We start from the raw sequence: 11831 nt of genomic DNA, 5'->3' as shown, positions 1-11831 counted from the left end.
AGTGAAATAAATCATCCCCCTGATATTGTTAACATACAAAATGAAATAATAATTATTAACAACAACATTAAAAATGTTTAAATTAAGTAATGATAGACTATTTAATTAATTAAATCATATAGACAATTAAGAAAATTGTATTAAATTAAAGTCAAGACTATTATTAAATAGTGAGATTAAAAAAATTTTAAATGAAATAAATTAACAAGTATAGACTCCAATCATTTGATTAAAGGTATTTTATTGAAGAAGAGGTGATAAAATATAAAAATAAATAAAATATCTGAGCTCGAGGTGAGTATTCTTATTTCTAATTTGTAGTAATATAATTAATTTTCTCTAAATCAAATGCATGAAACAATATAGATACCTGTTTAGGTAGATTAACACTACAAATAATTCATGATTTATCTGTTTTATAGATTATATTGATCATATAAAAAGTATAAATTATAGATTTCTAAACACATATTTAAATTGATTACATATACTGAGTATTATAAAAATATGTTGCTAGTGTGACTGAATTAAATAAATAACTTAGGTTGTTGGCATGTGCATTATTGACTGGTGGAGTTCACCCCATTAGAGGAATAGTTGAAAATGCTAAAATACTGGTACAGACAATTACAAAATACTATTAATATTTGGACCATAATTGGTATAAATTTTAAATGGTACTCCTCTAATGAATATATATATATATATAGAAACAAAATAGAGCAAAATGTTTTGTTGATCATATTTGAATAATCAACTATCAAATAATTTTGTACCAATTTATTGAATTTCAAATAGTATACATATTATTTTTTTCTTTGATGTTAATGCAGTATAAAAATACGAGTAAAAACTACCTTTTCTACGTCTAAATTTATCGACTAATATAAAAAAATAAAAACTAAATTTTATTTAGAAACTTGTTGAAGTGCTAATTTAAATGATAGATTTATAATTTTGAAAGTTTAATAAAAAATTAGAAAGATAGTATTCAAGTACTAACAACAATAAACTGAATATTTCAATAATTAAATGCTTGATAAAAAATTAATCGAGATGTAGAGATTTTTATGTTTATGTGTATAACTATTTAGATGCTTTGTTAAGGAGATGACCTTTTAAAGGTAAAAGACAGTAAGCCCTCTAATATAATGTGAGTAATTTTTTTTTGAAGTATGATAATAATATAATGTTTCTTTTAACCCTCTAGCATTAGAATAATATTTGTCACAATATCTTGATACTGCAAGTATGATATGATTATTATGTTCTATTAGTCAATATGGTCATATAGAAAAGAATGGCACATAATTACATAGTTATATTTATTTATTACAAATACTGATTAATATTGGTCAATATATCTTGATACTGCAAGTATGATATGATTATTTTGTTCTATCAGTCAATATAGTCTATATAAAAACGAATGACACAGAATTACAGTTATTACAAATACTGAAATAAATAAACAGATATAGAATGTAAATAAAATAATCTATATAGCATGCTTGTATGTGCATAATTGACTCAAAAATTATCCCTCGTTAAAAAAATATTGATATTGATAAATCATAATTGATAGAAATTTATTCAGTATTTATAGTACAGATGCTATATAAACGAATATAGATATGATATGATAGAGCCATCAAATGACTTGATTCTTTTGTAATGTCATACTTAGATGGTTAAACAATTTGATACTGATTTAATGAACTTTAACTAACAATAATATTACATTTTAAATTTTCCTATGTTATTGTAATTTTAAGAATATGAGTATTCATAGAATTTGTTGATAACAATTATACTAAACTAATATTTACAGGTTCTAGGCTTTTGACTAAAAAATGACTGACGAAAGGAAAAATGTTTATAAATGATGCAGCCAAACTAAAGGAAGGTAATTATAATCATAATTATTTTATTTTTAGATTTATCTAATCATCAAGAGACTCTTTTGAGATTATCTGGATGATTCTATTTATTACTTAGTGACAGTATTATAAATTAAAAAAATAATTTTTCAATGTTTGAACGTTCGTTGCTGCTATGAAAATTCCAACTCTCGGGTCAGATAATGACAAAAGATGTATCGCGCTTTAGATAAGTTGATAATGGAAATACATTTCTATCATTTGAAGATTAGGGTGTTATATTAACACAAATTATGTGTTATGTAGATAATTTCTCCTAAAATATAATAGAAAAAATTTACTATGCGGAAATTGATCAACTAAAGAGAGATAAATGTTGAGAAGTTTAGCGCTTCATCTTAATCTAAAAATCACATAGGAAGCTTTTATTTATTTATTAATTAATTAATTTTTTTTTTTGCCAGACCTCCAAATAAAAAAAAAGAGTGAAATAGCTTGAAAAACCTTGAAGCAACCAGCCAAATCACACTCATAAAAAAACTATACGATTTGACGAAGGAATTTATGATATAGGCAACAGAAGATAAAAAAAGACCCGAACCAAAAGTAATCGATAGCAGAAGCAATTTATTCTTGGAAGTAGCATTACCTGAGGAAACATAGAAAAAACAATTACGAAGTATATGAAACCACCAATGACATCAAATTGCCAATTCTTCTTTCGAAACTTTAAAATGTTGCCAAGAGCTATCTGCAAATGCAGTTTTGCCAAATCATAGGCAAAGAAAATATAACTAAAAAAGAATTTAAATACATGATGGAAGTAAACTTAATGACATTTGCAACGTGCTTCAAAAAATGTTAAAAGAAAAAAAAATGAAGGGTAGCCAACTTACCCTACTGGAGTCCTCATAAGAAGGATAAGTAGCTTTGCATTCATAAGAATTTCCGTAAAATTGGTTGAAGTTTCTGAAGACATGAGTTGGATGTAGAAAGGCACCACCACAACCATTCACAAGCAGATGTTCTACATACACCGGTTGATCTGAAGGGACACAAGAATGGCGCATATAATGGTGCAAGTCTCCAGCCATGCGAAGCTTACATCTTCCTTTCATGTAATCACGTATTAAATGAGAGACATTTCTACCAGTATTATCATTCCAATACCAATCTAGAAGCCAGGTAGGTTCATGTGTCATCACAATAATAGAGTCATTGTCCCCGACCTGCAAAACTTTTCCATATATCTATGTGAAGTGGGGCAGGCTAATTTAACATTTCAAGCATCATTGAAAACAAGAGCCTTTTTCAAAAACAAGAAAATAGACTTTCGCGCAAAGGTCCAAACAAAAAAAAATCATAGCTCAATTACTTATAAAGCAGATATTACTTATTTAATTAAATACATGATATCAGATTTAACCCAAATCATAATCGAACAACAAATTTTCTTGCTGAATTCAAAAGCTACAACGACGAATCATCAAACATGGAAACGACATGTGTCAACAACGACTCTGCAAAATAAAAAAGAAAACAACACGAAACACAACGGTTCCCTAGAGGAGAGCAACAGGCTGGGAAGGGAAGGAAGGAAGCAGTGGCGATGCTGGAGGGTGGATGGCAGCAGGTGACAGTGTCACTGGATGGCGTAGGAGGGCTTGTGGCTAGCTGGGAGGAGGTTGGCAGCACGTGGCTGCGACATAGAATGGAGTAGGAGAGGTGGTGAGGGACTAGACAACCGTGGGGGCTGGCAACAGCAGAACAGTCTCTGAAGGAGTGTCGGCAGGGGTGGGGCCGGAAGAGCTGTCGCAAGAAAAGGCCTGCAGAGAGGGGATACGGGGGAGGGGGCTGGCAGCAAACCGGAAGGCTAGTGCGGCTGCTGGAAGCATGGACAGCAGCAGGAAAAGGGCCCGGAAGGTTTGTGTGGTGGCTAGAAAGAGCCTGGAGTGCTGGACGACAGCAGAATACTGAAAGGCCGGGGTGTAGAAGAGATGGAAGCAAGCAGTTGAGGGGAATATAGAAAAATAACTATCCCAACGGGTTCGAGCTACAACTGAAGCACCCCTCAAACTGTTGGAGAAGATCACCACCTCGATGAGTTACAACCAGAGCACCTCGTTGCCTTCAGATACAGCCCAAGAAGGGAAATCAACAGCCGACCGCAAGCTGGACAGAAATTTTGAAATCAGGAAGACCAAAAACTGAACCCTAAGACAGCAAACAACATATTTATAATAGGTACTAGTAGTTAGAATTGAAAGAAACTTGAATAGAAAGAAAATAGAAGTAGGAAGGGAATAGAGAAAAACAAGGAATAGAAGAGGAACAAATAGAAATAGGAAAGGAAGAGAATTAGGTAAGAAATGGAAATAGGAAATGAAGAAAAATAGTAAGGGAAATAGGAAAAGAAGGGGGGCAGTAGATTTGGAAAGGGAGGATCCTCTCCCATTTGGGTGTTTACAGTACTGTATCAGCTATAGTACCGCGTCTTGATAAGCTCCCTCATCAATCTCTCGGGGTTGGGAGGAGCTTCGACTTCAATTGTCAAAGTTTTGGGGTCCTCATAGTATGAAGTCAGGTCTGTATCATTGAACGCAACAAAAATATTGTAGCCTCCTAGCAGGTCTATCTTGTAAGCGTTGTCATTCTGCAGCATGTCTTAATAGAATAAATATGCATCATTTTTTGGCACATCCTGAGCTGAAGCTACATATAGATGTAGGTTTCCATAATGTAACTCTCGAGCCCTTAAGTCTGAAACTTGTTTCTTCCACTTCTTACACTTCGCGCAATGTAGCAGATAAATAAGTAAAATTTCAAGACTGAGTTTCATTCCTCCTATCTGGACATTTGATGATAGGTAGCACGTTGAATTGAATTTAACATTTGAATAACTTAAGGTAATCTTTCATACTGGCACAAAAGGGCCTCATTTCTAACGTGTTGGGCCTCCCTCAATAGGGGTAACTCTGAAATGAGCTTATAGATTTGAATGGTTTGGATTTCTCTTAAATGGGTTGACATGCGTCTGGTGTCATTCCTCAAACTCAAGACTGTCTTGGACACTCACCGTGAAGTCCATTGGAGTCTCCCTCATGGACTCAACTGAAACTATATGCATCTTTTCCTCCTCCACTGGAAGCTCGTCCTGCTCCATTGTGGCATTGTCATCTTCCGTGTTTGTTGTGTCATTACCCAATTTTTCAAGAACGTCATGCTCAGTGAAATAAATCATCCCCCTGATTGTGCGGTCTGAATCAACATGCCCAAATTCATGGCACTTGCAACACTTCCTGGTTGCGACAAATTTAGAGATGCAAATTATTTTCCACCAATGCTCCACTCTGACTCAGCTTTTCCACTGACGGGGTCAGCTTAAATGTTCTCCTGGGTGTAATATGGTTGTATGACTTTGAGGTTGAGTGCTACCAATAAGATGTGTTGGTCGCCCAGTGATGTGGTCAATCCACTTCTAAAGCTAGATCTGGAATCTTTTGTCTATAGTAAGCTGATAAGAACTGGCGGTGTATCTCCTGCCTCTTCAGATTCTCCCATTCCCCATATGTTGGCTCTTCTCTCGGCCTCCTATGAAACTGAATTCCAAAGCATAGTGGTCGGTCTTCTACATCACTAAAGTCCTCCCTATGGAGGGGATTTCTCTTGCTCTCCTTCGATTATCTAGATCCTGGTCAAGGGTAATCTCCCCCTTGCTTCATCCTTATATCTGCAAACCTCCGTTGAAGTTGAAGAATCTCCCGCTGTATCTCTTCCCGGGTAGGCTTGAGTATGTATTTCTTTGGTGGCATTGCTAGAGTTTGGAGTGGGAGGTGAAAGGTGTGTGAAACAAATTAAGGATGTAGAAAGTCTAATTAGAGGTTGCTGATTTTGAAAATCAGCAAAAGAATTTAGGGTTAGGTCAAGTTTAGCTATGGTTTCGTGGTTGGCAGGAAAGAAAAATTTTTTTGATGGAGGTGGCTTGGGTAGGGGCTGAAGCCAGGAAACCCTAGAATATGACAAAGGTTGGAATAGCTCTAATACCAAATGATATTGGACCCAAACCATGACCAAACGACAAATTTATTGTTGAATTCAAAAGTTACAATGACGAATCCTCAAAAACATGGACACGATATGTGCCAACAACGGCTCTGCAAAATAAAGAAGAAAACAACACAACCCACATAAACGGTTCCTTAGACAAGGGTGGCAAACCCGGAAGGGAAAGAAGCGACGACGGTAGCGAAGGGTGAATGGCAGCAGGTGGCAGCGGAGCAAGATGGAGTAAGAGGGTTGGCGGCCTACTGGGAGGAGGCTGGCAGAAAGTGGTTGTGGCGTAGAAGGGAGTAGGAGAGGTTGCGGGGGACTGGACAGTTGCAGGAAGCGCAAGCAAGAGGGACTGAACAGCAACAAGGACTGGTGTCTGGGGTTGGACAGTTGAAGGAACAGGTCCTGGAGGGGCTGGCGACAGCAAAAACTGGCTCAGAAGTGCTGACGACAACAAGTACATGCCCCGGGGAGGAGGGTTGGGGAGGGAGTGTTGGCGACCGCAAGAACATGTCTGGAAGGCTAGTGCACTGGCTTGAAGATGACTGGAAGCACGAACAACATCAAGAAAAGTGGTTGGAAGGCCCGAGTGGTGGTTGGAAGAAACCTGATGGCTGAAAGGTTGGTGCATAGAGGAGATGGCAACGAGTACATGGAGGAGAATATGGAAGGATAACTATTCTCAGGATCGAGTTATAATAGAAGCACCCCTCGAATCGTTTGAGAAGATCACCACCTCGAACGAGTTAAAGCCAGAGCACCTCCTCGCCTTCGAATACAACCCTAGAAATGAAAACTGTCTCCGACGTGAAGCTGGACAGAAATCTGAAATCAAGAAGACCAAAAACTGAACCCTAAGACAACAAACAACATATTTATAATGAATACTAGTAGTTAAAATATGAAGAAATTAGAATATAAATGAAATAAAATTATGAAAGGAATAGAAAAAGGAAAGAAAAAAAAGAGGAAGAAATAGAAATAGGAAAGGAAGTGAAACATATAAGGAATATGGGGAGGGGGGGAGGGGGGAATTAGAAAGGGAGGATCTTGTCCCTTTGAGCGTCTACAGTACTATAGTAGTTACAGTATCGCATCCCAGTAAGCTCCGGCGTCAATCCATATAGAAAAATATAATTGAGATAAATCAAGAAGATATACATATAACAACTACTAATTTTCTTACAAAAAGATATTTAAGAAAAATCTCATCTCCTCATGAATCGAATCTAACTCAAAAAGTCTGAAAAAATATTAATCCCACTAACATGTGTAGAAATAAGTAGATGTTATAATTAAGTAGAACAAGGGATCTGATACTACCAAATGTTTCATACATGTGGAATTTTGTCCTATTAGGTGGACCAAACCACCTATCATATGGGTCTCACAGGATCAATTTATAAAAGCTATTGGGGGGACTTACCTATTTCAGTTTTATTTCTTTTTTTAATTCTAATTTTAATTATAATGTATGTCTTTCCTTCATTATTTATTTTGCATTTGGTAAGTTGTAATAGACTTAATTATGTTTTCCTTTACCATTCTCTATATAATAAGAGAAAATATTGTAATTTGAATACGATGGAATAAGAGAATATAGTTTCTCAACATTTCTTTATGGCAGAGCCTTGTTCGGGTCGTGTGCATCGCTAGGCGTAGAAGGTGTCTCTGGCTTCCTCTAGTTCGCCACCGGCTTGTGACGACATTAAAGCGTCGACGTCCGCTATTTTGTCTACTTTGAACGGCAGCGACAAAGTCTTAGTCTATGTAGTTTGAACAAATCTACATCGACTTCATCTGTGTCTGCTTCGAACAACAATGCAGTCTTCTTCCTGAGATGACATCTTTGTCTTTGTTGGTCAAACGATATAACTTTATCTTTGTTCGTCTAAGCAATTTTTCTTGTTCATCTTTGACTGTCTTCTTCGTCTTCGGGTTCGATTGCTAGAACTCCTCGAATGGTATCCCCTTAGCTCTCCTTAAGCAGCTAGAATCCTCCCCGCAGCGGCCAGAATCCTTGCAGTCAACTCGCAGGCCCTCCTCTGCTCGCTCCAACAGCCGTCCAACAGTCAGAATCCTAACTATAGTCATCGGAATCCCCCATTAGAGAAGGTCCCTATAGGATTGTTGGAGGGATTACTTTCACAGAATCCCTCCAACAAGCCTACAGGCCATTCTCTGCCCCTTATCATAGTCATTTGACTCCTGTAGCTGTAGTCCTCTATTCCTACTGCAAGCAACAACCTCTTTTCTCAAACCCAAAACATGCATAGGGTTTTTGACCAAGTATTGAATGAAGGCATCCAGTTCTACTTCTACGTAGAATCGATACTTCTAAAAATGTGATGTATCCATGTCGGACACGTATCGAACACCGGCACTTCTCCAACACTATAAAATATATGTCTGAATTTTTTCAGGAATGAATATGTCTGGGACACACCTCAGCACTACATCGGACGTGAGCTTAAGACGATTTCAAGAAAATGAGACACGGGAATTTGAAAATTATAAGTATACTAATAGCATTAACTATATCTCATGTATCAGGGCACAGTGTTTGAGCTCATTGATCCTAACCGTTGCTCATTGAAGATCCAGAATCATATGGGCATGTATTGATTGATCAATTTTATGACCATAGAAGTAGGAGAAAATTTCTAGATTTACAGAACAACACGAGATTTTGGAAATAACTCATGAGACTTATTCTAATACTGAAATCATTACAGGATTATTTGAAATTGAGACAAAACTATATGAGCTCTGTCAAGTATAGTTGAGTATTACTCAATGCATCAACACCCTATCAAAGTACTGGTTACAGTTAGATGTGTATGATACATATGTATGGAAGTGTTGTCAAGATGTTATGATGTATAAAAAAATAGTGGAGAAGAAAATGATCAAATTCTTATTGAGTCTAAATAAGAACTTAAATGAGATCATAGAAAGAATCAAAGGGATGAAGCCTTTCCCTACCACTAGGGAAGTCCTTGTTGAAGTTAGAAGAGAAGACTGTAGGAAGAAGCTCATGATGGAAGGAAAAGTGTGGTTTCATCTAGCACTGAAAGCTCTGAATTGTACAAGCAAAACTGCTCCAACGATTCAATGCCAAAGAAAAATTGTCCCTTGTGTGAGCATTGCAAGAAACTTGCTCACACAAAGAACAAGTGCTGGAAACTACATAGAAAACACGTAGATTGGAAACCTGGACAAGGAAGGAAGGACTAGATGAGAGCATAGAAAGGTTCAAAACTAAATTTGTAGCATAATAGTTCATTTAGTCCTATGGAATCGACTATTAGAAGACATTTGCACCGGTGGCGAAACTCAACACAATAAGAGTATTACCGTCATTAACTGTTAACTGAGATTGGTCTTAATATCAGTTAGACATCAAAAATGTATTCTCAATGAAGATATTGAGGAAAAAGTGTATATAGAGATACCTCCATGAGTAAAGAACAACAGAAATAATCAACTAGTATACAAACTAAAGAAATCATTGTATGTGTTAAAACAATCTCCCAGAGTATGGTTTGAAAGGTTCATCAAGACTATTCTAGTCAATGGGTATTATCAGTGTCAAGTTGATCATACCTTGTTTATGAAATCAAATCAAGATCGCATGATAATCATAATAATTATATATGTAAATAACACTATTCTTACAGGCAATGACGTAAGGGAACTTGAAATAATCAAAAGAATAACATCTTCTGAGTTTGAAATCAAAGATCTTGGAACTTTAAGATACTTTCTGAGAATAGAAGTAGCTAGATCCAAAGAAGGCATTGTCATATCTCAGAGAAAATATATCCTTATTAAAGAAGACAGGATTGTTGTGGTATCCTTATTAAAGAAGACAGGAATGTTGTGGTGCAAACTAACAGATACTCCTACAGATTGCAATCGACGATCATCAAAAGAAGTGGATAACACCCCAATTGAAAGGAGGATGTATCAAAGACTTGTGTGGAAATTTATTTATCTATTACACACAATACTTGACATTACTTTTTCTCACGGTATAATGAGTTAACATAAAAATGATCCAAATGAAGATCATTTAGAAACGGTCTTTCGAATCCTGAGGTACCTAAAGATGACTCTAGGACATGGATTTATATTCAATAAAACTGAGAACTGTAATATTGAGACCTACATCTGCTAGCTGGGTAGGAGAACTGACTGACAGAAGATCTATCACTTTTCATTTGCATGGGGTAAAAAGCAAGTTGTGGTGGCAAAAAGTAGTGCAAAATTTGAGCATCGTGCCTTGCGATCAGCTACCAATATTTTAAAAAATTTGGCACACCATGATTGAACCAAAAATATGGAGATTGGCAGGCACTTCATCTTTAAGAAGATAATTGAGGAGTTGTCCAACTAAGCTATATCACAACTCTGTATCAAATTGTTGACATTCTTACCAAGGTTTTTCCTTGGCACTATTTTAGTGATTTCAGCAACAAGTTTAAGATGTATGGCATACACAACCGAACTTTAAGGGGAGTGCTGATATGCATATAATCGTAAACAATATAGGTCCACCCATGATTCGGGAAACTTTGGGTTCACTGTTACATTTGAGGGAGAGAAATTATTCTCCCTTAAGTATCCATTATTACGTTATTTTTTTTATCATGATGATTTGAATTTTCCTCTGATTGTATGAGTGTTAGTATCAGCTATAAATATTTGTTATTAATTTGCACTAGTTTAATGGAAAAATTAGAGAGTTTTTCCTCTTAGAAAGTTCCGCCTAAATTCTAACATAAGCATCCACTTTAGCTTTCCTTTCATTTTGTTTGAAGTTCGCCCGATCTCTTTGTCAGTGTTGTAATCTATCATTCGGTAAATCTTTCTTTCCTTTAATAAAAGTTTGATTTAAGCTTATATTTTGTATTTCTTTGACAGAGAGAGAGACATGTGCGGACATGATAATCTCAAATCAAAGTATGAACTAAAGCTTTATCTTGCTTATTTTCAACATATTAAAAACTAAGATAAAAAATATCAATGACATTATTTATGTTTTTAAAAAAATGGAGAAATGGTCAAGTTAACTTTGCTTAAATGATACAATCCCATTCTTTAAAACTTGAAAATGAACCTCATCGGTGCTCGAGTGTAGGACCAAAAAAGGATCTGGCATTCTCTTGGGCTTCCTGATCACTTGAATTTGCGTTAAGATACTCTTCATCCACAAAAGCATTAAGTATCCTTACTGGCATTGATTCGTCATTTCCTCCTAATTTCTCTATCTTTTGAACCATCTATTGACATAATCTTGACACTACCCTATCGATCTTATCAAATCAAATGACTTGCTGCAAGCTTTCTAAGTGAAGTAGTTGTGCTTGTTTAACTTTAATATACCCAGATAAGACGTGGTAGAATACACCACCATGATCCTGAATTGCATATCCTAAAGTAGGCCTACTGCCAACCATAGCACCCACATAATCTACAATTGTATATGATTTAAAAGTTAAATCCTCCCCTTTTTTTAACATAGTTCCTTTGCTTAAGGTTTCCATTGAAATAATGTAGAAATCTGTACAATACTCATAGATCTGAATCTTTATTGTGCATACCAACAGCATAGGCAATAAAAGGTAACATCATAGGCAACAGCAGGTCTAAAATATGATAAATACACGTCATCAAATCTGTCCCAAATAGGCTGCTTTTCTAATACTATGTACTCCTGAAGTATCTCAAAATTTATGATTAAATTTCATGGCACCCTCAACAGATTTTCATCTTAACTCACTTCTTTCAACAGCTATCTATGTATTTTTATCATCATAATATCATTTATGGAGAATGTGAAAATTCAATGCCATGGAAAGTAGTTCAGCTTGCTTAACTCTTTGATATTCAAATTCT

The 11831-nt window shown here is 35.7% G+C and overlaps 1 protein-coding gene across 1 annotated transcript in view; it reads right to left on the bottom strand.

Moving 5' to 3' along the window:
• Positions 1-11831, bottom strand: part of LOC110028775 — a 43721-nt gene that overhangs the window by 14177 nt on the left and 17713 nt on the right. The window contains exons 12-13 of the mRNA XM_020730761.1: positions 2777-3109; positions 2530-2631 (exon numbers count right to left, since the gene is read on the bottom strand). Coding sequence (XP_020586420.1) covers positions 2530-2631; positions 2777-3109 — 435 coding nt within the window. The remainder of the gene's footprint in view (positions 1-2529; positions 2632-2776; positions 3110-11831) is intronic.

This window comes from Phalaenopsis equestris, unplaced genomic scaffold, assembly GCF_001263595.1.
Source record: "Phalaenopsis equestris unplaced genomic scaffold, ASM126359v1 Scaffold000531, whole genome shotgun sequence".
In the NCBI taxonomy this organism is placed as follows: Eukaryota; Viridiplantae; Streptophyta; class Magnoliopsida; order Asparagales; family Orchidaceae; genus Phalaenopsis; species Phalaenopsis equestris.
Note: the sequence above shows the minus strand (reverse complement) of the source record. Positions and strands in the feature narration are given on the sequence as shown.